At 51.6% G+C, this 23,943-nt stretch overlaps 8 protein-coding genes across 8 annotated transcripts; 4 read left to right on the forward strand and 4 right to left on the reverse strand.

Annotated features, from left to right (window-relative positions):
• The first annotated feature begins 28 nt into the window (after nt 1-28).
• On the forward strand, nt 29-8,000 carry prp8 (U4/U6-U5 snRNP complex subunit PRP8). The gene is made up of 2 exons (XM_071035375.1): nt 29-5,353; nt 5,413-8,000. The coding sequence occupies exons 1-2, from the start codon at nt 282-284 to the stop codon at nt 7,886-7,888; spliced, it is 7,548 nt and encodes a 2,515-aa protein (XP_070887003.1). The 5' UTR covers nt 29-281; the 3' UTR covers nt 7,889-8,000.
• Nucleotides 8,001-11,142: 3,142 nt separating this feature from the next.
• Nucleotides 11,143-12,192, forward strand: BJX67DRAFT_380579 (SANT/Myb-like DNA-binding domain-containing protein; the record flags this gene model as incomplete). The annotated part of the gene is made up of 2 exons (XM_071032812.1): nt 11,143-12,012; nt 12,073-12,192. 2 exons carry the CDS (start codon nt 11,143-11,145, stop codon nt 12,190-12,192), a joined length of 990 nt encoding a protein of 329 aa, XP_070887004.1.
• A 421-nt stretch (nt 12,193-12,613) lies between these two features.
• Nucleotides 12,614-14,245, forward strand: cox5b (cytochrome c oxidase subunit IV). Its single transcript, XM_071028957.1, has 7 exons — nt 12,614-12,676; nt 12,762-12,925; nt 13,086-13,139; nt 13,361-13,519; nt 13,578-13,678; nt 13,742-13,832; nt 13,895-14,245. Exons 1-7 carry the CDS (start codon nt 12,663-12,665, stop codon nt 13,984-13,986), a joined length of 675 nt encoding a protein of 224 aa, XP_070887005.1. The 5' UTR covers nt 12,614-12,662; the 3' UTR covers nt 13,987-14,245.
• BJX67DRAFT_351960 (purine-cytosine permease family protein) lies at nt 14,246-16,280 on the reverse strand (the record flags this gene model as incomplete). The annotated part of the gene is made up of 6 exons (XM_071028958.1): nt 14,246-14,508; nt 14,559-15,261; nt 15,311-15,424; nt 15,479-15,551; nt 15,605-15,758; nt 15,816-16,280. 6 exons carry the CDS (start codon nt 16,275-16,277, stop codon nt 14,425-14,427), a joined length of 1,590 nt encoding a protein of 529 aa, XP_070887006.1. The 3' UTR covers nt 14,246-14,424.
• A 552-nt stretch (nt 16,281-16,832) lies between these two features.
• On the reverse strand, nt 16,833-17,242 carry BJX67DRAFT_351966 (uncharacterized protein; the record flags this gene model as incomplete). The annotated part of the gene is made up of 1 exon (XM_071028959.1): nt 16,833-17,242. A coding segment is annotated over exon 1 (212 nt), but the record flags the coding sequence as incomplete, so codon positions are not given.
• BJX67DRAFT_74747 (SANT/Myb-like DNA-binding domain-containing protein) lies at nt 17,132-18,161 on the reverse strand. Its single transcript, XM_071035374.1, has 4 exons — nt 17,558-18,161; nt 17,449-17,496; nt 17,364-17,396; nt 17,132-17,304 (listed from the first exon to the last, which is right to left on the reverse strand). The coding sequence occupies exons 1-4, from the start codon at nt 17,786-17,788 to the stop codon at nt 17,182-17,184; spliced, it is 435 nt and encodes a 144-aa protein (XP_070887008.1). The 5' UTR covers nt 17,789-18,161; the 3' UTR covers nt 17,132-17,181.
• Nucleotide 18,162: 1 nt separating this feature from the next.
• Nucleotides 18,163-18,898, reverse strand: BJX67DRAFT_74836 (uncharacterized protein). Its single transcript, XM_071035376.1, has one exon. It carries the CDS (start codon nt 18,771-18,773, stop codon nt 18,378-18,380), a length of 396 nt encoding a protein of 131 aa, XP_070887009.1. The 5' UTR covers nt 18,774-18,898; the 3' UTR covers nt 18,163-18,377.
• Nucleotides 18,899-20,231: 1,333 nt separating this feature from the next.
• Nucleotides 20,232-21,989, forward strand: BJX67DRAFT_74934 (ER lumen protein-retaining receptor). The gene is made up of 3 exons (XM_071035377.1): nt 20,232-20,891; nt 20,951-21,234; nt 21,302-21,989. The coding sequence occupies exons 1-3, from the start codon at nt 20,795-20,797 to the stop codon at nt 21,839-21,841; spliced, it is 921 nt and encodes a 306-aa protein (XP_070887010.1). The 5' UTR covers nt 20,232-20,794; the 3' UTR covers nt 21,842-21,989.
• The last annotated feature ends 1,954 nt before the right edge of the window (nt 21,990-23,943 follow it).

Here is a 23,943-nt window from a genome sequence, read left to right on the forward strand (position 1 = left end):
GCCCGCCACCTCTTTTCAAGCTTCAGCGCGAAAGGAGCAGGAAAGAGAGAAAGAATCGTCTTCCACCCTCGTCGCGGAAGGGGATCGTCCAGGAGTGAGACCTTATTCTTCAGGACCTTCTCTTAACCCTTCGACGTGATCACTTCAACCTTTTTGTCTCCGGGTCCAAGATCCTGACTGATGAATTTGCCGTCGCGCAGGATTCTTTTCTCACTTGAGTCTTGACGCGACTTCAGGTTAACCCCGGAGAAGAGTGTTTCCCCCCTTCAACGTCAAGCACAATGGCATCGCTGCCGCCTCCGCCTCCGCCTGGATGGGGTGCATCAGCGCCGCCCTCGATGCCCATGGCGCCTCCGCCGCCAGGATACCAACCCCCAGCCGACCCGACCGTCGCAAAGTTTGCACAAAAGAAGACGGAATGGCTCCGGACGCAACGGAACCGCTTTGGAGAGAAGAGAAAGGGCGGGTTCGTCGAATCACAAAAAGCTGATATGCCTCCGGAGCATCTTCGCAAGATCGTGAGGGACATCGGTGACGTGTCTCAGAAAAAATTCAGCAACGAGAAGCGCAGCTATCTCGGAGCTCTGAAGTTCATGCCTCATGCCGTCTTGAAGTTGTTGGAGAACATGCCCATGCCTTGGGAGTCTACGAGGGAAGTGAAGGTCTTGTACCACGTCAACGGCTGCCTTACTCTCGTTAACGAGACGCCGAGGGTCATTGAGCCAGTATTCCATGCCCAGTGGGCTACGATGTGGGTGTGCATGCGAAGGGAAAAGAGCGACCGGAGACACTTTAAGCGAATGCGATTTCCGCCTTTCGATGATGAGGAGCCCCCGCTTTCGTGGTCGGAGAATATCGAAGATGTCGAGCCACTAGAGCCGATTCAGATGGAGCTAGATGAGTCGGAAGATTCACCTGTCTACGAATGGTTCTACGACCACAGGCCTCTCCTTGATACGCCGCACGTCAATGGTCCGAGTTATCGGAAGTGGAACTTGGATCTTCCACAGATGGCAACTCTTTACCGCTTAAGTCACCAGCTTTTGAGTGACGTGGTCGACCAGAATTATTTCCACATGTTCGATTTGAACAGCTTTTTTACCGCGAAAGCGCTAAATGTCGCCATCCCCGGTGGCCCTCGTTTCGAGCCGCTGTACAAGGACATCGACCCGAACGACGAGGACTTCAGCGAGTTCAATGCAATTGACCGTATCATCTTCCGCGCGCCTATTCGAACCGAGTACCGTGTCGCATATCCATTCCTGTACAATACCCTTCCGAGAAGTGTCAAGGTTTCCTGGTACTCGCACCCTCAAGTTGTCTATGTCCGAACCGACGACCAACCTAATCTCCCCGCCTTCTACTTTGACCCTGTTATTAATCCGATCTCTTCACGCTCCGTTGCCCCCAAGAATATCACCGTCAGCCATGAGGATGAGATTTTTGGCCCTGATAACGAGGATGATTTTGAGCTTCCTGGGGATTTTGAGCCCTTCTTCGCTGAAGAAGAGCTCTACACGCCTGAGACTGCTTCAGCGATCGCCCTGTGGTGGGCTCCTCATCCTTTTAACAAGCGCTCAGGAAAGATGGTTCGCGCCCAGGACGTACCGCTCGTGAAACAGTGGTATCTGGAGCACTGCCCTCAAGGCCAGCCCGTCAAAGTTCGCGTCTCGTACCAAAAGCTTCTCAAAACGTATGTGCTCAACGAGCTGCATCAGAAGAAACCCAAGGCGCAGAGCAAGCAGGATTTGTTGAAAACCTTGAAGTCGACGAAGTTCTTCCAGCAGACCACGATTGACTGGGTGGAGGCCGGCCTGCAGGTTTGTCGTCAGGGTTTCAATATGCTCAACCTTTTGATTCACCGCAAGAACTTGACGTATCTGCATCTGGACTACAACTTTAACCTGAAGCCTGTCAAGACGTTGACTACCAAAGAACGAAAGAAGTCCCGCTTTGGAAATGCGTTCCATTTGATGCGAGAAATCCTACGTCTTACGAAGTTGATTGTCGATGCGCAAGTTCAATATCGCCTAGGAAATATCGATGCGTTCCAGCTTGCTGATGGTATTCTGTATGCGTTTAACCATGTCGGACAGTTGACTGGTATGTACCGTTACAAGTACAAGCTGATGCACCAGATCCGATCCTGTAAGGATTTGAAACATCTGATCTACTACCGCTTCAACTCTGGGTCTGTTGGTAAAGGCCCTGGTTGCGGTTTCTGGGCCCCTGCCTGGCGCGTATGGTTATTCTTCATGCGCGGTATTATCCCTCTGCTCGAGAGATGGCTTGGAAACCTGCTCTCCCGTCAGTTCGAGGGTCGTCATAGTAAGGGTGTGGCGAAGACCGTGACCAAGCAGCGTGTGGAGTCGCACTTTGATCTGGAACTCCGTGCATCTGTCATGGCTGACTTGATGGACATGATGCCTGAAGGTATCAAGCAAAACAAAGTGAATACTGTTCTTCAGCATCTCTCAGAAGCATGGAGGTGTTGGAAGAGTAATATTCCATGGAAAGTGCCTGGCCTTCCTGCGCCTATCGAGAACATTATCCTCCGGTACGTCAAGAGCAAGGCCGACTGGTGGATTTCAGTAGCACACTACAACCGTGAGAGAATTCGGCGTGGTGCTACGGTAGACAAGACTGTTGCAAAGAAAAACCTGGGTCGACTTACCCGCTTGTGGCTCAAGGCTGAGCAAGAGAGGCAGCACAACTACCTCAAGGACGGCCCGTATGTGTCGTCTGAGGAAGCTGTCGCCATATACACCACCATGGTGCACTGGCTCGAGTCGCGCAAGTTCTCGCCAATTCCATTCCCAAGTGTTTCCTACAAGCACGATACCAAGATTTTGATCCTTGCTTTGGAACGTCTTCGCGAGTCCTATTCTGTCAAGGGTAGACTGAACCAAAGCCAACGTGAGGAGCTCGCTCTTATCGAACAGGCCTATGACTCTCCTGGAACGACGCTGGCTCGGATTAAGCGCTTCCTCCTGACCCAGCGCGCATTCAAGGAAGTTGGGATCGACATGAACGACAACTACAGCAATATAAACCCGGTCTACGATGTCGAGCCAATCGAAAAGATCACCGATGCTTATCTGGACCAGTATCTCTGGTACCAAGCCGAGCAGCGCCATCTATTCCCCGCTTGGATTAAACCGTCCGATTCTGAAGTTCCTCCTTTGTTGACATACAAGTGGGCACAAGGTATCAACAACCTGTCCAATGTCTGGGAAACCGCCGATGGCGAGACAAACGTGATGATCGAGACGGAACTTTCGAAGGTCTACGAGAAGATTGATCTGACGCTGCTCAACCGACTACTTCGTCTGATTATGGACCACAACTTGGCTGATTACATTACGTCTAAGAACAACGTGCAGCTGAGCTACAAGGACATGAACCATACAAACAGCTACGGATTGATCCGTGGTCTTCAGTTCTCTGGCTTCGTCTTTCAGTTCTACGGATTGATGATTGACTTGCTTCTTCTCGGTCTGCAACGAGCCAGTGAAATGGCCGGCCCTCCCCAGAGCCCGAACGACTTTCTGCAATTCAGAGACCGTGCGACCGAGCAGCGGCACCCGATTCGGTTGTACACCCGCTATGTCGATAAGATTTGGGTCTTCTTCCGATTCAACGCAGACGAGTCCCGCGATCTGATACAGCGATTCTTGACAGAAAATCCGGACCCAAACTTTGAAAATGTTATCGGGTACAAGAACAAGAAGTGCTGGCCTCGAGACTGTCGGATGCGCTTGATGCGCCATGATGTCAACCTGGGCCGCGCTGTTTTCTGGGATCTGAAGAACCGTCTACCACGGTCTATTACCACGATTGATTGGGATGATACTTTCTCCAGCGTCTACAGCAAGGATAACCCTAACCTACTATTCTCGATGTCCGGATTCGAAGTTCGGATTCTTCCCAAGGCCCGCAACCAGAACGAAGAGTTCTCAGTCAAGGACAGTGTTTGGTCTCTAGTGGAAAACTCCACAAAAGAACGCACGGCACACGCTTTCCTACAGGTCACCGAGGAGGATATCCAAAAATTCAACAACCGCATTCGGCAGATCTTAATGTCGTCCGGTTCGACTACCTTTACCAAGATCGCGAACAAGTGGAACACGGCTTTGATTGCGCTTTTCACTTACTATCGAGAAGCTGCTGTGTCGACCGTTAACCTCCTCGACACCATCGTCAAGTGCGAAACCAAGATCCAGACCCGTGTCAAGATCGGACTGAACTCCAAGATGCCTTCCCGTTTCCCTCCCGCTGTGTTCTATACCCCCAAGGAACTTGGAGGATTGGGTATGATATCCGGCTCGCACATCCTCATACCCGCAAGCGATAAGCGCTGGTCCAAGCAGACCGACACTGGCATCACCCACTTCCGCGCGGGTATGTCACATGACGAGGAAACCTTAATTCCCAACATCTTCCGATATATCATCCCTTGGGAGGCTGAGTTCATCGACTCCCAGCGCGTATGGATGGAATATTCTCAGAAACGACAGGAAGCCCAGCAGCAGAATCGTCGCCTCACCCTCGAGGATCTGGAAGACAGCTGGGATCGCGGTCTCCCGCGTATCAACACCCTCTTCCAAAAGGACCGCAGTACCCTGAGTTTCGACAAGGGTTTCCGGCTTCGTGCTGAATTCAAACAGTACCAGCTAATGAAGAGCAACCCTTTCTGGTGGACGAGCCAGCGACATGACGGAAAGTTGTGGAATTTGAACGCTTACCGTACCGATGTTATACAGGCGCTGGGTGGTGTAGAGACCATTCTTGAGCACACCTTGTTCAAGGCAACGGCATTCCCATCCTGGGAGGGTCTGTTCTGGGAAAAAGCCTGTCTTGCTAAGGGCACACAGCTGTTGCGGTATGATGGCACCAAGGTCAACGTCGAAGATGTCAAGGAAGGAGACTTACTGCTCGGTCCGGATGGGGGATCTCGCCGCGCTTTCAACATTGTCAGTGGCTGTGACCGTCTCTATCGCATAAAAATTGGGCAGGGCAAGGAAGATCTTGTCGTGACACCGAACCACATTCTTGTTTTCCACAGGGAGAAGACGCAAGAGTCGCCGGCAGGAACCTACGATATTGTGGAGATAACAGCGGCTGAGTTTGCTGCGCTTGACACGAAGGAAAAGCGACGGTATCTAGCATTTAGGGCGCCTAATTTCGGGTCCTCCGGGCAGGACGAATCTTCAAGCCCCGAATCTCACGATTTTGTGATCAACGATATCACTCTTGAGCCTGAGGCGGCTGAGTGGGCTGGTTTCCGAGTTGACAAAGACCAGCTTTATCTCCGACATGACTACCTTGTATTGCATAATAGTGGTTTTGAAGAGTGGGTCTCCTTCGACCCTTTGCTTCCATCAATCTTGAATCCGCTAACTCAATGTTTAGGTCGATGAAATTCAAGAAGCTCACGAACGCTCAGAGATCCGGTCTTAACCAGATTCCCAACCGTCGATTCACCCTCTGGTGGTCTCCGACAATCAACCGTGCCAACGTTTATGTTGGTTTCCAGGTGCAATTGGATCTTACTGGTATCTTCTTGCACGGCAAGATCCCCACATTGAAGATTTCTCTAATTCAGATCTTCCGTGCGCACTTGTGGCAGAAGATCCACGAGTCTGTGGTTATGGATCTGTGCCAAGTCTTCGATCAGGAACTCGAGCAGCTGGGTATTGAAGCAGTTCAAAAGGAGACCATTCATCCACGTAAGTCGTACAAGATGAACAGTTCATGTGCAGATATCTTGCTTTTTGCGACGAACAAATGGAATGTGACTCGGCCTTCTATTTTGTTCGACACCAAGGACGTGTACGAGCCTACGACGACCAATAAGTTCTGGCTTGATGTCCAACTGCGCTACGGTGACTACGATTCCCATGATATCGAGCGGTACGTCCGTGCCAAGTATCTGGACTACACAACCGATAGCATGAGTATCTATCCTTCTGCGACAGGTCTCATGATCGCGATCGACCTTTCTTACAACCTTTACTCTGCATACGGCCAGTACTTCCCTGGTCTGAAGACCCTGGTACAGCAAGCTATGGCGAAGGTCATGAAAGCTAATCCTGCCCTGTATGTACTGAGAGAACGTATTCGAAAGGGTCTGCAGCTCTATGCCTCTGAGAGCAACCAGGAGTTCCTCAACTCGCAGAACTACTCGGAGCTTTTTAGCCCACAGATCCAGCTTTTCATTGATGATACCAACGTTTACCGTGTCACAATTCACAAGACATTCGAAGGGAATCTTACGACAAAGCCTATTAACGGTGCCATCTTTATCTTCAACCCCAGGACTGGACAACTGTTCTTAAAGATCATCCACACGAGTGTCTGGGCAGGCCAGAAACGTCTAGGTCAGCTTGCCAAGTGGAAGACAGCAGAAGAAGTCGCGGCACTCATTCGATCGTTGCCCGTTGAAGAACAGCCGAAGCAGCTTATCGTCACCCGCAAGGGTCTTCTTGATCCTCTCGAGGTTCACCTCCTTGATTTCCCTAACATCTCCATCCGTGCCTCCGAACTTCAACTGCCTTTCCAGGCTGCTATGAAGGTCGAGAAGCTTGCAGACATGATCCTGCGTGCAACCGAGCCTCAGATGGTGCTTTTCAATCTCTACGATGAGTGGCTGAAGACCATCTCGCCATACACCGCTTTCTCCCGATTAATCCTGATTCTCAGAGCCCTTCACGTTAATATCGACAAGGCGAAAATCATCCTTCGACCCGATAAGAGTGTCATCACATTGGAACACCATATCTGGCCGTCGCTCTCTGATGAAGACTGGATGAAGGTTGAAGTGCAGCTGCGTGATTTGATTTTGAACGACTACGGCAAGAAGAACAATGTTAACGTCCAGAGCTTGACGAGTAGCGAGGTTCGAGATATCATTCTTGGTATGGAAATCAGCGCGCCATCATTGCAGCGACAACAGGCTGCGGAGATTGAAAAGCAGCAGGAGGAGCAGAAGCAGCTCACGGCTGTGACAACAAAGACGCAGAACGTCCGCGGTGAGGATATTATTGTTACCACCACCTCTCAGTATGAGCAGCAGTCGTTCGCGTCGAAGACCGAGTGGCGTACCCGAGCTATCGCAACGTCCAATCTCCGCACTAGGGCGAACAATATCTACATCTCTTCAGATGAAATCCGGGAGGAGGGTTACACGTATATCATGCCCAAGAACATCCTCAAGCGGTTCATCATGATCGCCGATCTTCGGGTGCAAGTGGCCGGATACCTGTACGGGAGCTCGCCACCGGACAACGACCAGGTGAAGGAGGTTCGGACCATTGTCATGATCCCGCAGGTCGGTAATACTCGCGAGGTTCAACTTCCACACCAGCTTCCACAACACGATTATCTGAACAACTTGGAGCCGCTCGGAGTCATCCACACCATCTCTGGAAATGAGCCTCCGTACATGACTGCGCAAGATGTGACTCAGCACTCGCGCTTGATGAACGCCCACTCATCTTGGGACAAGAAAACGGTGACGATGACTGTCTCATTCACACCGGGCTCCGTCTCGCTTGCAGCATGGGGGCTCACGCCTCAGGGTTACAAGTGGGGAGCTGAGAACAGGGATACCACGTCCGACCAGCCGCAGGGATTCTCAACCAGCATGGGCGAGAAGTGCCAATTGCTGCTCAGCGACAAGATCCGTGGATACTTTCTGGTGCCCGAGGACAATGTATGGAACTATAGCTTCATGGGAAGCGCGTATGGAAGCGTCGAGAAACGCCCGGTGTATGTCAAGATCGACACACCCCTCAGGTTCTACGACGATCAGCATCGTCCTCTGCACTTCCAGAATTTCGCCGAGTTGGAGGACATATGGGTCGATCGATCCGATAACTTTGCTTAAGCGACGGCGGTGGGCGTTGGTCATTCTATCTTTCTTTTCATGCTTTTTGGCAATAATAATGCATCTGTGGAAAACACTTTTACCCTTTCTTGCAAGTGTTTCATTATGGCAATAACTGAGTTTATGAGGAAAGGTCATTCAGGAGATGAAATCGGGACCTCTTGTGTGGACGTGTACAGTACTGTTCCTTATCGACTTGTGTGCGTGCACGGTCGACAAATCAAATGCTTATTGTCAGAAGTCTCAGACCTGAAGAGCTCCTGCGACCGAAGAGATTGAGAAGGTCAGTCCGTGGGCAGTTGGAGCTATTGACGGGATTTGACAAGCCCATTTATTGTGGGTTTGTTTTTCACTTTCCTCGCCGTTTCCCAGTTCACCTGCTCAATTCTTCCCCCTGGGCTCCCTTTGGTATCGACCTCAAGAGCACGACGTTGATTATTGACATGTTTAAATTCCGGTCGCCTCCGAAGAAGATTGGTCTCGACGAGGCTAGTCCAAGTCCGTGACAGTCTGGACCAGCTTCTTTTCCTCTTTTTGGCCAACCAGCTGCCGTGGGGGTGAGATTATCTGTTTCACCAGTGCTTCATGATCTCGACTCAAGCTTGCGATGCAAACTTTAAGTCTATCAGAAAAAGAAAAATGGCAGGAAGAGAAAAGGGTACGGGCAATTGGGCGGCTGCACTTTGCAGGAGACAAGACTGGAAGGTGGAAGGATGAATGGTGAGCTTTGAGGAGCCTCCGTCTCTGCGGATTCTCGTCACCTTCGAGTCTTCGAGGGAACGACAGTGGCTTGGAGCTGACAAGCTGACGCTCCAGGGTGTGTTCGGTGGACCTGCACCTCCGCAACCTTAGATAAAGGATTGAGGGCCTTTGCTCGTCCCTGGAGATCGGGACGGTGATACATCTTGGGTCGCGGTGTTCCGTCTTGCCGTCCTGAGCTGAACTAGGTATGAAAGCAGAATAGGGCGGTGCTCGAGCAACCCCATGCCATCTCTTGTCTTGGACGCCACCCACGGCCTTCTCTTTCACGCGCTCGGACGCTTGACCTGGTTTGCTCCGTCCGACCGTTGTCAGGCCGCATCGAAGGAGGGACAGACGCGCCTTTGTTCCATCCCGGAGGACCGGGACAACGGGGCAAAGAAGGTGAATGGAGACTCGCGCGAGAAGGGTCAAGATGTCGAGACGGGGATTTCCCAAGTAGGGAGAAGATGATGAGTTATACCTGTCCGTTCAGGCTCACCAGGGGAAGATATGGGATGATGTGATTTCTCTGATTGTCGGGCAACTTCCTCTCAAGGATAAAGAAGAGGACTCGGGGTTGGTTGTTGGGTTCCTGGGTTCCTGCTGCGATTTGGCCTTCACGGTACAATGCGCGGCACGCAGTAATTGAGCCACCACAAACAACGGTGTCTTTCACCCCAAATGCTCCATCTCGATCAGTTGCAGTGCACGCGCTATTCAGGAGCACTCACTTTCTTGTCTCTGGAGGTTCCCACTCCTGTTTATCAGGCAAGCAAAGAAATCGTCCACAACCGGAACCACTGCTTCGCAAGATGGACGGCACCACCCGCATCCAACTGCAACAGAGTGTCGCATTTTCCTCATCACCCCCTCTCCTCGTGGGTGTCTCGCCGACAGGTCCTTCCGATTCGCCAGTCCTGGCGTCTCTGTTTGGTGGAGTTGCTCCGACGACGTACGACAGGCCTTGTTCTGACAGGGGTAGGATTCCTAGGCGATTCAACGCACGCCCAGCCGCAGGTTTGATACCTTCCTCCGAAATCCACCAGCCTTGTCTCCCACGCTCGTATCCAATAACAAGCTAACTTGAGATGCTGCAAGGCGTCCGAATGGGGTGGGCTTGGATCTCCCCCCGCTTCCTGTTGATCACGAATGGGGTTCAGAGAAATCTGGCCAAGGATGATTTCCAGTGAGACTCTTTTCTGTCGTGCTGAGCGTTTCATGCCACTCATGCCTCCATGGTTCTTTTTTTCTGACCCGTTTTGATGTTCCCCCGCCTCTTTCTTCCGATTTTGTTTTCAGTTTCGTTTCCCTCCGCCATGCCCTTGGCACTTGGCCGGATCAGCTTGGTGGAAGGTGCGAAATTGATGCTGAGGAATTCCATCAAATCGCCTCTTTGGGAGCATCCTCAAAGACCGATGGTTGGAGTCCATATGGTCTTCTTTGCAAGCTTAGCTTGACCAGAGCGCTGATCTGCCAAATGGGCGATTTCTCTTTCTTTATCCACCCGCACCTCTCCAGTTCTGGCGATGTTCCTCGTCGGGCTTGTCTCGCCGTATCCTGACTGTTTTCCCTCTTTCGAGAAACTTTCCTTCCCAGTCCTTGGCCGCCGTTGTCGACCGTGGCTTCGCATCTAACGCGCTGCACAGGGCCTTTGTTTCTCTGCAAGACGGTCTTGACCCTACTTCCTTTCAACATCTCTTCAGGTCCTTCAAAGCTCTGGGCCCCTTTGGCATATTATTTGGTTATCCGTCCACCGCTACAACTTTTATACACAGCGCGGGCTCCGGCTAGTGAGCCGTTTGGATAATCCCAACTGCTGCTTTTCTCGGATCCAGAAAGCAAAGCCAGCCCTTCCCGTCTCCAGATCCGGCTGACCTGGCCCCCATTCGGGTTCATTCTGAGCTTTGTGAAGAAAGGCAAGCCAGTATTTTTGGAGCTCCAAAAGTTCGCCCCAGACCCCGGTGAGTACAAACCATCCCTGATGTTTACGCTGTTCGTTTTCTCTTTCTCGTCCTTTCGTCCCTTCCATTTCCTCTTCTCCCGCCTCCCCACTTCCTGAGGATTGCGAGATTGCGTCGTGGTTGTCGCCTTCAGTAAAATCCAGCCTCTCGCTTTTCTCTGTTCTTTTGGCCCTCTGGTCCGCTTTTGCCGGCGATCCAATAACCGTTCTGCGACAACTTACTTCTTTTGTTTCTAACCGGGAGGTAGAGCTGGGAACGGAACACCATCTTGATTCGGGCTAAAGTTAGTCTGGGGTGCTTTGGACTCTGGTCTGGTACATGGCGATCGCACCTCCTCCTCTTTCCAACCACCAGACACCAACACGAGACGTCCACTTGAAAGCGCCTTGAGAGCTTTTTTAGCGAGACGCCGCAACAGCACTTGTCCTTGGAGTTGTTCGTGATTGCTACGTCTGTCCTTGTTGGCATCTTGTCTATCACTTCTTCCTCGAACTCCTTCGACATTTAGCTCGGTAGCCTGCCGGGGCTTCTAGGCTCTAGCAGCACCGATGTATGTCCGCGACGCTGGCGGATCCTTATCGAGACTATGCCATTGATTACTCTCAACATGCTAGCTGCAAACCTGAGGAACATGAAGGCACCCTTGTCTATCACTCCCAGCAGCCGAACATTCAGCACGCGAAACATACAGACACGTCTTTCCCGACTGGAAACTCGCACGGCGCAGCATTCGAGCAGCATCATGCGAACGCGACCGTACTTCCAGCCGCAACGTCACAGCCAACAGTCCCCGATATCTCCCAAACAACTCTCCTCAACCAGGCTCAAATGCTCCCGGTGCAGTACGCAGCTACTGCGAACTACGAGATTACGCCGTCGGTCCAGCGCGGCAAGAAGAGGCCACATTCCGAAACTGAGCAAGAGGGCGGAAACACAGACCATGGAATCAGGCAGTTGCCAGTCCTTCCACCAGACGCACCTTCTGAAGCGACCCATTCTCCCGAAATGCTTTTCTCCGTCCACGGGGAGTCTTCCCAGCACCACCATCCAATACCAGCCCATGGCTTCGGGCCAACCGATCCGATGGCGCTCCCACAGCATCACCACCACCACCATCTCCCTCCCCATGCGTCGCTCCGAGCCCCAGAGCGCCCGGGTATGAATGTCGAAACATCGCCATTGCCATCTGGCCCTCCGAGTGTCGTGGGCCAACCCGGGATGCCTGATCCGGCGCCCCGACCGCGGGGGCCCAAACTCAAGTTTACTCCGGAGGAGGACGCTTTGTTGGTTGAACTAAAGGAAAATAAAAACTTAACTTGGAAGCAAATAGCCGATTTTTTCCCTGGGAGAACGAGTGGCACGTTGCAGGTTCGTTATTGCACCAAACTAAAGGCGAAGGATGTGGCTTGGAGTGAGGAAATGGTTAGAAAACTCCATTCTGTTTCTTAGTCGGATATGAGTCTGTTCTAATATGGTTGATAGGTGCAACGGCTCCGACGCGCTATCCAAGAGTACGAAAACGATCGCTGGCGAATAATCGCAGGAAAGGTCGGCAATGGGTTTACGCCGGCGGCGTGTCGAGAGAAGGCAACACAGCTCTGAATTGAGCTCTTATGGGTTATGGATGATGTTATGGAAGTTACGGATGGATATGGATACGGAATATTGCTGCTTCATTTTGCATACACCACTTCCCCTTCTCACCTTTCAACGTCTCTTCCTTCTTAATATCTTTTTCCTTCCTACTCTCCTTCGTCCCTTTTCTCCCACCTCTTACTTCTTCTTCTTCTTCTTCTTCCGCCCCTTGACCTACTTTCCTTGGCAGGTTGTACAAGGGGGCGATTTGGAGGACACGGGCCCTTCAGTAGCGATAGCTCTAGACCGGACGGCTGATGTGAGGTAGCTGTATGATATCTATTAGCCTGTGGAAAAGCTGAACGTCATGAGCTCGTCCCTATCAACGTCTATCGCCGCCAACGTGGACGGCACGCCAGAATTATGGTCTGATACACCGAACCCTAAGCCCTATCCACCTCCCGAATAAAGTAATCTGCCAGGCGGGCTTTCCCGGAATGCCGTATGAGCTGTACAGCCAATCAGCGGACACGTATGCCTAAGGCGGTGGCCGTTCCAGCGCCAGACCACGGCCCGAAGCAGCTTCAAACTTACCTCAACCTCCAAACTCCCTCGCTGCCAGTCCTCCACGCCCTTTCCGTTGGCATTGCATCCCATCTGTGCAGGATAATGTTCTTCCAACGCACAGCTCTCGCAGTTACAAGGCGCGCCCCTGTGAGGGCTCTCTCCGCTCGCCCTTTCTCCTCTTCCGTCAGCCGTTGTACGTGACTCCCAATATCCCCGAATGCCGACGGTTCGCGGGAGATCAGATCATGTCATATCGAACGCCAACTCAATTGGGCGTCGCTGGTCTTTTATGGCACTTGTTGATGAACGATTTTGCTGGGGCACGATCGCTAATCCCATATCTTGCCCGATAGTCAACCAGAAGAAGTGGCAGGTCAAGGAGGAGGGCAAAATTCTTCCGTTCGAAGGTTTGTAACTGCAATCCAGCTGTTTGCAGAACACCAGTTACGCACATCCGGTCGTCTCGAAGCTCTTTAGGTCCTTTCCAGCAGTGACAAGTCGCAATTGAGATCCACTCTCGGAATACCATCGGCCTGCCTTACCTATCCCCACCGACTCTCACCTCACGTATCTCCCTAAATTGACGTAATTCGGGGATACAGCGCTAACATGATGTGAACCCGCGCAGAAATCAACAAAGAAGAAGACCTCATTCCTCCGGGTGCCAAGCCCGGTACCGTCCCCACCGACCTTGAGCAGGCCACCGGTCTCGAGCGTCTCGAACTCATCGGAAAGATGCAGGGCATCGACATCTTCGACATGAGGCCTCTCGACGCTTCCCGAAAGGGTATATTTACTTCATGGACCAGCAACGGGCAGAGGAAAAACACCTAACATGATTGCAGGAACACTCGAGAACCCGATTATTGTCAACGGCGCCGGTGACGAGCAGTATGCTGGCTGCACCGGATATCCCGCAGACTCTCACGTGGTCAACTGGCTTACTGTATGAATTCCTATGCCCCTTTTGAAGCTCGGGTGTATGAGATCCAAGGCTAATGATGGTTAGGTCTCCCGTGAGCGCCCCATCGAGCGCTGCAACGAGTGCGGTAACGTCGTCAAGCTGAACTACATCGGTCCCCTTGATGATCCCCATGCCCGTGAGTTCCTCCTGGCAAATAACGCAAATCGTATAACAAGTGGCGACTAACACCCCTCACAGATGACGACCACGGCCACGGTCACCACCACCCTGTCCCGGAGGAGCCCAAGACCTTCGCGGACTACGTCAAGCCCGAGTACTGGTATCGGTAAACGGTAGCTTCCACCGAAGGTGGTCCGGAACAGTTGTTGCTCTCGCATATCTCTTTCTCTCTCGTTCCTCCGTCTCCGTTTCCCTCATCCAAAGGTGATCGATAAATATCCAAGCCATGGTGTGTTGTGCTGGGGGATTTCAGCGGACAAAGTATAAAGTATGCCAGAGTGGTGGCTGTATTCCTATCTTTGTTACTTTTTGAATCCTCGGATTGTTCTCTGTAGAATAGGGAAGATGAATAAAGATGCTGTCTATTTTCTTTCTTTTCGTTCTCCGACCCGGCCCCAGCGATTACCGGGATTCTCCATGTCGAGTTAGGTCTATTCTCGGAGCTCTAACACCATGTAGCTCTTCAACCTATATCCGCCGTTGCACTTCCTAACGACCTACAGCGTTTGTATCAATTCGCCCACGACTTCGATAGATAGACATGCCATCTACCTCCCGAACCGCTTGAGTTCAAAATACCGCAGAGGCGGGTAAACCAGAGCAGCCCACGAGAATCCAACATAGTTTCCCATCTATAGCCACGTTAGTCAGACCCACTGGCAGCTGAAAAGGTAAAAAATACATCAGCTCCATACTCCCCAACCAGCCCGGCCAACGGCCCAATATACCAAACCTGCGCCATGCAGAGGATAGCCCCAGCCCAACCCACCAGGAACGCAATCAGCGCAGCAATTCCAAGCGGATGCTTTGAGGGCTCATCCCAAATAGCCCAGTTATATCCATTACGGCGGAAAATTAAGCGTTCTTCGAGAATGATACCAAGCCATACGGCGACCCAGTAGCCCATTAATGCGAGGAAGTTGGTGAAGATCTCGGCGAGGTGGCTGCGTCCGGCGAGGGCACAGACCATATAGATGATTACGCCAAATGTGTTCCAGATAGCGCGGGGTACCTTTTCGGTGTATCGGCCGAGGACTTGGAAGTCGACGCCAGCGGAGTAGGTTGGTGCGACGGTGTTCGCAATGAGACCGAGGGCGACGATGACGGAGCAGAAATCGCCGAAGGCGTGTAGAGGGCCGAAGCCTTCGACTATCAAGGCGCCTTGGCCGTTGTTGTAGGCTGCTGCGTAGGAAGGGTGGTTGGTTACACCAGAAGCGAGGCCGATGCCGAGTAGGAAAGCGAGGGTGAATGAGCAGAGGAGGCCGAGGAGGGTGAGAGAGAAGAGTTTGACTCTTGAGGTTCGTTCCGGGTAGTAGACAAAGAAGTCGGCTGCTAGCGGTGTGTAGGTGATTGCAGCGCTAACGCAAAGGGAAAAGAACGATAGTCTAATGAAATGAGAAAACGAATAATGAAGCAAGAGAGGTGCAAGCATACCGGTTACCGATCACGGTGCGGGTGTCTCCGTCGGATGGAGTGGATAGGTCGAACTTTGAGGAGGACACTCCGAATAGAATGCTCAAAGCAACGATCTGAGGCAGAAAGGCAAACCTAGAGCTCTTAGTATGTTGCTGCTGGGAACTAGAGGCCGAGTATGGTGCCTACCGCTCGTAGTAGTGGAAAATTCGAATGCCAAAAGTTGCAATGATCCAACTGATGACTGCAATGATTACAATTCCTGCCGTCTCGTTAGTGGCTAGAGCTAATAGAGGAAAAATAAGACATCCATACCCACTGCCACCGGTAAACTTCCATTTGGAGATACGGCAGACAGAATCTGCCCGCATACGACGCAGTTGATCAGACAGTACCCAATCATCTGAATGAGATTCAAGATCACGATGAGTTTGCTCGGCCACCATCCCATAGTATAGCGTCCGAAAGCCTGAAAGCGTAAGGCGGACGCACGGTCAATTCAATTCTCAAGAACCCTGGGACGTACCATAGTTCGAATTCCCGAGATAGGTCCCCAAGTAGCCATCCATGAGGCAGCCGTCGCACCAACGAGGGCGCCGAAGACCGCACAGAGAGCCGAGTCAAGGAAGCTAAGGCCATACACAGCCGGCCCCAGCATTCCAAGGCTGATATTGTTGGCAGCCAGATTGACCGACATCCACAGCAGGAAAACCTGCAGATACGAGACCCAGGTCAGCCTTGGGATTCGTTCGTGCTCTTGCACACGCTCTATGCCACGAATTTCCAGGCTATACTCGACCAGCTGGCTCTCTACTTTCTTCAGACAGGAGGCCAGTCGGTGACGGGTAGAGGCGCCATGCCTCGCGCCGCTAAAGCCAACTCCCTCCCTGTGGCCGGGAGGTTCGACGCAAACCCCATCCGGGGGTACCGGTACGTCAGTCTCCTTCGTAGCACCTCCTTCCGAGGGCGGAGGTTGTCCCAATGGCATCCTAAAGACGGTTAGTTACATCCGCGCAAGTATTTAAAGGGCGATTTGCGCGCATGAGTTCTTTCGCTGGAATTATCCAGATCAAGTTCAACCGTATGATCTCAGAACGACAACTGCAGTCATTACGCTTGACCTTGAAGAACAGGGTCTACGGCACACAGTTGTCGAACACCGGTCATCATGCAGGCAGATTACCGAGATACCTTGATCGATAGACAACCCCACGCTACTCAGCTTCATGGTGGCCATGGCAATCCGGAGGAAACGGGGAGGTGCAATACAGTGGAGGGAGTAGCCGGGGCCTAGGATGTGTATGGGAGACGAAGTCAGTAGGGTTTTCGGACATGATGAAACGGGGTACTTTGATTTCACCTGAGTAGAGTAAGACAGTTGAGGGGTTTAGGATAGAGAGAATCGACTGTATTTCGAAGAGTTGACGAGGGGAAGTGGTGGGGTGAAAAGAAACGAAGTGAGCTGCGACAAAGGAATTTCCCGCGATTAGACTCTCTTCCGCCGCCTTGATAATTACTTGGCATACTAACGACCTGTCTAATTGTTGACTCGAAGTGCTCGTTTAAGTCAGACGGTTTTCTCATTAAGCATGCTATGGTACTCGAGTCCCCCAGCGCCACCAGCACATATCATAACGCATGTCCAACGCTCAACTAGAGCCAAAAGCAAACACAACGATAAGTACCGACTCAATGACTCCGGTAACCTTTCGCCTGGTGCGACGCAAATTGAAACTGAAAAGTTGGCCGAGAGAGGAAATGCTATAGAACCAAAAGATCGGGGCAATCCATGAGAACACCAACGTAGTGGTCACGTCGTTAAAAGCTGTCCAATATTTAGAGGTCCTTGAAATGTTCCTTCGCATACTGTTCGCACGCCTGTATTCCCAAAGTTAGGAGCTGGACCTTTGCACCGGGCCTCGATAGCTCACCTTAGCTGGCTTTCCAACTTTTTGCCCAATGACTTTCCATTTGTTCGCCTCGTACTCCTTGATTGCCTCCCGGAGGGCTACAGACTGTACACGAGATCAGATTCAGGCTGCAGGGTGGGATACTTCTCAGGGCTTGAGCTCACCTCATTTTCCGCAAACTCTGCATAGTGCATATCCTAAGTGCCGAAGTCAATAAACTACCCTTTTAGAATGGCTGTCGAAGCAAACCTTATACCAGTGCTTTTTCACACTGCCCTCGGTCCGGTTGGGGAAAGTCTGCAGGGAGTCAAGTCAGGGAAGTTGGAGAGGAGTAGCCGTGGCGATGCCTCTTACGAACCTTGGCGATTTCGTTCCAGCTGCGGCCAGCATCGCGCATCGCTTTCAGTCTCTGCTCCTCTTCCGCAGTCCAGGGGGTATTGGTTCTCCCTTTCTTCCGAGGAGTGGCGTCTGGCGCTGGAGGTACAGGATCGTCGCCCGGTGCATTGGTGGTCATCGCTGCAGTGGAGCTTTGCTCAGGGGAGGAACGACGTTTACGCGGATTCGACCCTGGAGTCTGAGTTTGGGGCATAGGAATGCCCTCGGAGGTAGGTAAACGTTGAGAGGGACGAGCCTGTTGTACCTGTTGTTGAGATAGGAGATGCTGCTGTGCGCTGGCAGGGGCAGAGACCTTGATCCGCTTAGAGGCTGGAGATGACCTGGTAATGGAAGGAAGGCAGGGGGAGAGGTAATTAGCTGCCTGCCTTAAAGAGGGGAAGCAGAATTCAGCTGCTTTGCAGCAAGGATGGTTTGAGGTAGAGGTGAGGGTATTCTGAGAGCAGAAGTGAAGGAAGAAGGAGAGGAGAAGGAGCACATGACAAAGAATGAGAAGATGAGAAATGGGAGTTCATGGATATGTGCGTGCAAATATAGGTATATACTAGTTGTGTATAGATGCATATATACCATGGATGTACATACGCGCCAAACCAAGTCGACCGACAGGTGAATACAACATTTCGCCTGGGCATCGCTAGGCTCAGGAGAACGAGAACTGAACTTACGACATAATGGACGTTGTAAAAGCTTCCCAATCACGTTGGGCAGGCTCATCTGTACATACACATGACAAGGAGATTAGCAACTCTGCCGCTAAAGAACGGTCCGGGGAGATTGGCCTGTCAAGTCGCAGGACACGAGCCTTCTGTTACACCGGAAAGTGACGATGACACGGACACATCCCACAGCGTAGAAGTAGCGCTGCAGGATGAAGGCAAAGCGACCAGACAAAAGGATTGCTGTGATGAGGGTGTTACATGCATGTTTGTAAATAACTGACACTGACGGACGAGAGGGCAGAGAGTCGCAGAGGGGGGCCTGAAGCAAGAGCGGGGAAGAAACGAAGTGGTCGCGGGAGAGGAGAAGCAGAGCAGGAGAGGAGGGGCAACAGAATAATAAGTATAAACAGGTGTAAGCACAGTCACAGGAGCACAATCCGAGCACCTTAGTATACGGAGGCTGGGAATAGAACCGAAAGACACTGGAGTAGCAACCAGAAGATATTCTGGTGAGAACATCTGGGCAGGACAGGGGAACGACGACGAACGCGAAAGGGAAAAGAGCAGTCTTACTGGCCGAAGTTCATGTTTAGCTGAGACGTCCCGGGATGTTTGTCTAAGAAAAAGAAAGTAAAGAATAAACGGACGCACGGGGCAAATAACCGGTACTGTGTTTACAGATATCAGACTTGTGGGTGACGGAAGGGGACGAAGGACCTGAATGTGTCAGTCGCTATGAGAAGCTGTTACGCCAGGAGAGGTGCAGCATCAAGAGGTAGAGGGGAATTGGAAGAGGAGAAGATGGAGGAAGAGACAGCAACTGAGACCACCCCAGTGACTTGGAAGCACTGAACGAGCAGACAGCCCAATCGCGCGCTCTCCAGATGACGCTTGCTTTTTCTCTCTCTTTCCCCCAGCGGCCTGTTGACTCGTTTCTGCACGCCGACCCAAGGTCAAAACAGAGGCATAGGAAGCAGACGGAAAATAAAGAGAAGTCCGCTGATTGGGCCCAGAGACATCCGACGCTCTCATCAACTTTCGTCAGCGGATGATTTTCACTGATAGATCTAGACGCCTGAAGGCGCCATCAGATCCCCTTCACGGTGATTACTCTCGCTCCAGAAATTGGTTTTCCTTCTAACCAGTGCATCATATTCGGATAAAAGATGACCGTAATGCCTCAAAATATCGGCCATTTATACCTGCCGACATTTTTGGGTGACGGATTAACACGGATATCGGGTGAACAGGAAACAAACTTCCAAACTGACACGAGTCGCGCCAATAGGAATCTTTCAACGTCTCGGGCTTGGCAATCAAGAACCAAAGGCATACAGAATAATGATTGACTTGCTTCCTCCCTCATTGTCCCTGTCAGAGAGCCTGGAAGCGGGGTAGTCGGCGATGAAGACACAGTGAGGATATGACTGTTGAGTGGCTGGAGGGAGTAAGACGGGCGAAAACGCTTCAGCGACAGCCGGGGGTTCTGACTGGTCAAGATGGGTCTTATCCTGGACTTGTTTTCAAACAAGGATTATTTTCTGGTTGAGTGGCCGGGAGCCTTCCGTCCTGGAAGGCACCCGTGAAGGTTCTTGTAGTTAAAGGTCACGTCTCCTGTGCAAGCAGTCAATTTTCTTCCATCAGACATGAGTCAACTTGCAGGTTAATGGTGCTCCGTTATTATTCACTCCGCAGGTAGCCCTAACGGGGCCTTGCTGGGTCGGCAGTGTGGTTTGAAGAGGTTCGAATGTTGTTCTTCGGCTGTCGGTTCGGCGCCGCTGATGATACATGGGATCTATGAGTTGCGGTGCTGGGTCTCATTCCTTTTTGTTCTGGTACTTGGCCCTAAGTCCGGAGTTTCGGAACCTCGAACGTCTCCGCCAGAACATCTCCAGGGCTTGCTCTCCGAGACTGTAAGTTTGGAAGGGTGTGTCAGGCTTCGAACTGTAGCCAATCCTTGTACTCCTGGGGCAGACACCTGAACGGACTATTCCTTTTTTGGAGTAAGAAATCTCGGCGTTGCTGATGTCATTATATCACGTGACCACCACGCAGCCGAGAAGACAAGCTTGTTGGCGAGCTTGAGAGGCAGGGAGACAGCAGTCTCGGGCCAAGAAGGTAAAGAAGATACTGACTTTGGAGTGGATTTTGTGAGAATATCAAGAGCTTTTTCAAGATAGCTGCCTCTTCTCTTTGATGCTCTTGATTAGCTCTTTTCGTCGCTTGAGCTTATCAGCAGCTTCCAGCGTCTCCGCCCAAGCTTCGTTCCCTTTCTGTCCTTCCAAAGTTTGGCCTTCTGCCTGATGAGATCAAGTCTGCGTCTCATCTTGTCTCTTGGCTTGGTCGCAGTCTGGTATCAGCGTCTCCTCGACTGGTGCTCCGTAAGCACGACAAACTCGAAAGTTCTTTGCCCTGAGCGAGAGGACAGTACCGCGAGCCGAGTTGTCTGAACCTTGTCGTCGCCCCTCTTTGCGCCGTCAGTGGCGCAAGCATATGGTTATCCGAATTTGGCTCTAGAAGACTGAATCTCTCAGCTCATCATGATTTTGACTGTCCCACGTGTCCTTGCGGACTTCACTCATTTCGCGTCGAAATGCGTCCTCCTCTGGACCATCCATCGAAACCGGAGTGCTGAAGGTACCTACCGTATCCATTCGTCTCGGAGCACTTCGCTAAATGTGCATTTTGACTCGCAGGTGTCTCGCTCCTAACCCAGGCTCTCTACACTCTGGTATTTCTCACGCGCTATATTGATCTCTTGCGACCGGGCGGCTGGCATGAGCCTTACAACGTTATATTCAAATTTTTCTATCTCATTTCCTCATTCTATACGATGTATTTGATGATGAAAGTCTTTCCCCGGACACGTGAGAGAGAGAGAGCGTGGAAGATGGCTTTGGGCTCTGTCGTTGTCTCCTTCGTTCTCGCTCCTGTTGTGATACCTATTTTCAGTGGTTTCACAACTTTATGGTTTGAAGATGTGAGCCGAACTAAGCGTATAGGCCTTTTTTTCGATTTCAGATGCTGACTGCAACAACCCTGTTTAGATTCTATGGACCTTTTCCATCATCTTAGAATCAGTCTGTGTTCTCCCGCAGCTGTTGCTCCTGCGCCAAACGACCGTCCCTACCGTTATTAATTCGTACTATCTTCTGATGCTGGGTTCCTATCGAGCGTTTTACATTATAAACTGGTTCGTGAGAGCGGTCGGTCCCGAGCATCATGTGGACCCAGTATCAATCATCTTCGGGATCGTTCAAACGGCATTCTACGTCGATTTTGCCTGGGTATATTATACACGTCAACGCGTCAAGCTCCGAAATGGAGGCATTGTCGATTCAGAAGATTATCGGAACAGCTATCTCGTAAATAAAGTGTTCAGCATCAGGCGGCGGAGAAGCGAGGACGAGGAAGAGCAGAGGCTTCATAATGAGGACGATGATGTTGAGCAGCAGCCCAGGAATAACCGCTGGGGTGCCAGGGGAATATCGGTCTCGGCAGACGACACGTTGCAAAATCATCGCAACGCGCCATCTCCCGCGGCGGATCGTGATGCAGAGGGATTTTCGGAGGACGACAGGGACTAAAGACAATTTATGTACGGCATCGCTGGCAGTGCCAAACGATTAGGAAGACGCATTATGTCACTTCTACTGAGCAGTGGGCAACTATCATGCATCCAACCAGAGATCCGCGACCTTGACTCCTGATTGTCTTGCGACTCGTGGTTGAATACTCGGGAAGGCGATAAACTGGGAGGAAACCAGAGTCAGACTTTCCCTTGCTCGCATTGGGACCGTCTGGCTGAGGACGACAGCCACAGTCAGGCCTAGGAATAACTATGATGAGTAAGCATAATTCGGCAGACCTAATTTTAAATCATCATCTCGCCATGAATTTTGACAAGAAGAATTCTTGATATTGAACGGAGCATGGGTGTTTCAAACGAGCTCCGGGCCGTTGCTGCGCCAGGACATAGCCACGATCAAACCGGAAGAGATTGAGGGGACGAAGGAACAAGAGATCAGACCATGGCGGCCACAAAGGATCCAAGAAGATAAAAAACGGGCCATTCGAGGAGAAAACTGCCTGATGCTGACCGAAAACTGCCTTGTTCATTTTTAGACGGGGTCGGCTCGTCGGCAGCCACCGCACTGACTCGAATTTAGCTTGGAGGCAGCTCCAATCAGCCGAGCTTCGACAAATCCTTGGTTCATGCGCCGTTCATCACCGAGCTCAATGATTCCCGGGGCTTCATGGTTGAAAATAATGGCTCATTTCACTCATTGAATCCTGATTGCTCAGCGCAACGAGGACATCCTTGGGCTCTTTGCTGGGACCAGCTGTGGAGCACGTGTCATCGCGAGCTCCAGATCTCGGTTGGAAAGGACGGGAGAGACTCAGTCCCCTCTTTCGAGGAGTCTCCTTCACTTCTCATTATTGAGACGAGAAGGTACCTCTCTCCCTCTCACCCTACCCAGGCAACTGCCTCGATAATTTGATGGGATAAGGCCCATCCCCTATCCTCATGAATCCCCGTCTTTGGCGCCGGGGTTGGCCGCAGCTCACCATCCACTCCTGAGGATTGGAAGTTCAGGCACGAAAGACATCCAAACGAATCATCCTCGCATCGTCCGGCGCGTAGCCGGCCAATCCTTCCAGGGACACGTGGTTTTTGTTGGATGCACGCCACTGGCAAGAGGGATGAGCCAAGGCTCAGTCTTCTCAGACCCTGACTTTTGGATCTCCAATTCAACATTCTCATTGACAGCTTGGGCTTTCTGGAGTCGTAATTTGGGTGGGGTCCCGGAAATCAAAATTATAACCGAAGATATCGATGGATGCACTAACATGGACCGTTCCACTGGCTCCATCTTCTCGCCCCAGTGTCCGTCCAGTTGACTCTCCCGCAGAGTTCGCAAAGAACGAATTGTTCTGCTAGCCATGGTGGTCAGCCTGGGTGTCGAATTGCATTCAGTCATGGTTTGGAGGGATGCCTCTGCGGGTGTCCTGCAACGCTAACCCTATTTAATTCTCGGCGGTGCATCTTGCCCACACGGGGTTTTACAGCCGCAACAAGAAAAGAGGCACAACTCCAAGCCTGAACCACGACTGGCTTCCCATGAAGACCAGGTCTGCGAAGCTTCTTTGAAATCATTCCGTTTGGTCCTGTGCCCCATTCTACGCGCGATGCCAAGGATTCCTTCGCTATGACGGCGCAGCTCTTCCTAATGAAACCAGAATTCCCGCCCTCGACTGCGCTTTTTGGGGGCGACGACTATCCAGTGCTGCTAGCCCTCTTCGTAGCTTGTCAAGTGGAAGTCAACAGCGTGGGCAATTGACTTCTCGTACGCCCTCTTTCTGTCGTCCGTAGCCGATTGTATAACCTCCGAGTGATCTTCATCCGCGTTTTCATCAGCAAACTCTTTGTTCAAAAAGCCGTTGACAAGGAGGTTCTGGCCTTGCGAGCTGGGACCCTCTTTTGTGAACTTAGCGCGAATCAACCGACGGTCATTTGGCTTTAGGGCCGCTAAAACCGAATCTTCTCCGGTTCGCTCTTCGTGATCCCTCTTTCATGGTTCCCACCCCTGGATATCCGAAGCCCTGGGACTTCGATCGGTCCTGTCTTGTCAACAATGAGCACGGTGGGCCTTAAAAAATAATATGCAAGGTCTGAGCCCCGGGGAAT

Source organism: Aspergillus lucknowensis (genome assembly GCF_044049455.1).
Source record: "Aspergillus lucknowensis strain CBS 449.75 chromosome Unknown BJX67scaffold_16, whole genome shotgun sequence".
Classification (NCBI taxonomy): Eukaryota; Fungi; Ascomycota; class Eurotiomycetes; order Eurotiales; family Aspergillaceae; genus Aspergillus; species Aspergillus lucknowensis.

What these genes read in the sequence shown, in the direction of transcription:
- prp8 (XM_071035375.1), top strand. Translation starts at nt 282, where the DNA reads ATGGCATCGCTGCCGCCTCCGCCTCCGCCTGGATGGGGTGCATCAGCG. An exon ending in CATAATAGTGGTTTTGAAGA is followed by an intron (nt 5,354 to 5,412) that starts GTGGGTCTCCTT and finishes CTCAATGTTTAG; the next exon opens with GTCGATGAAATTCAAGAAGC.
- cox5b (XM_071028957.1), top strand. An exon ending in CTCCTCTTCCGTCAGCCGTT is followed by an intron (nt 12,926 to 13,085) that starts GTACGTGACTCC and finishes CTTGCCCGATAG; the next exon opens with TCAACCAGAAGAAGTGGCAG. An exon ending in CCTTGATGATCCCCATGCCC is followed by an intron (nt 13,833 to 13,894) that starts GTGAGTTCCTCC and finishes CACCCCTCACAG; the next exon opens with ATGACGACCACGGCCACGGT.
- BJX67DRAFT_74747 (XM_071035374.1), bottom strand. Translation starts at nt 17,788, where the DNA reads ATGCCCCAAACTCAGACTCCAGGGTCGAATCCGCGTAAACGTCGTTCC. An exon ending in GCTGGAACGAAATCGCCAAG is followed by an intron (nt 17,497 to 17,557) that starts GTTCGTAAGAGG and finishes GACTCCCTGCAG; the next exon opens with ACTTTCCCCAACCGGACCGA. An exon ending in TGAAAAAGCACTGGTATAAG is followed by an intron (nt 17,397 to 17,448) that starts GTTTGCTTCGAC and finishes TTCGGCACTTAG; the next exon opens with GATATGCACTATGCAGAGTT.
- BJX67DRAFT_74836 (XM_071035376.1), bottom strand. Translation starts at nt 18,773, where the DNA reads ATGTTCTCACCAGAATATCTTCTGGTTGCTACTCCAGTGTCTTTCGGT.
- BJX67DRAFT_74934 (XM_071035377.1), top strand. Translation starts at nt 20,795, where the DNA reads ATGATTTTGACTGTCCCACGTGTCCTTGCGGACTTCACTCATTTCGCG. An exon ending in TCGAAACCGGAGTGCTGAAG is followed by an intron (nt 20,892 to 20,950) that starts GTACCTACCGTA and finishes TTTGACTCGCAG; the next exon opens with GTGTCTCGCTCCTAACCCAG. An exon ending in CAACTTTATGGTTTGAAGAT is followed by an intron (nt 21,235 to 21,301) that starts GTGAGCCGAACT and finishes AACCCTGTTTAG; the next exon opens with ATTCTATGGACCTTTTCCAT.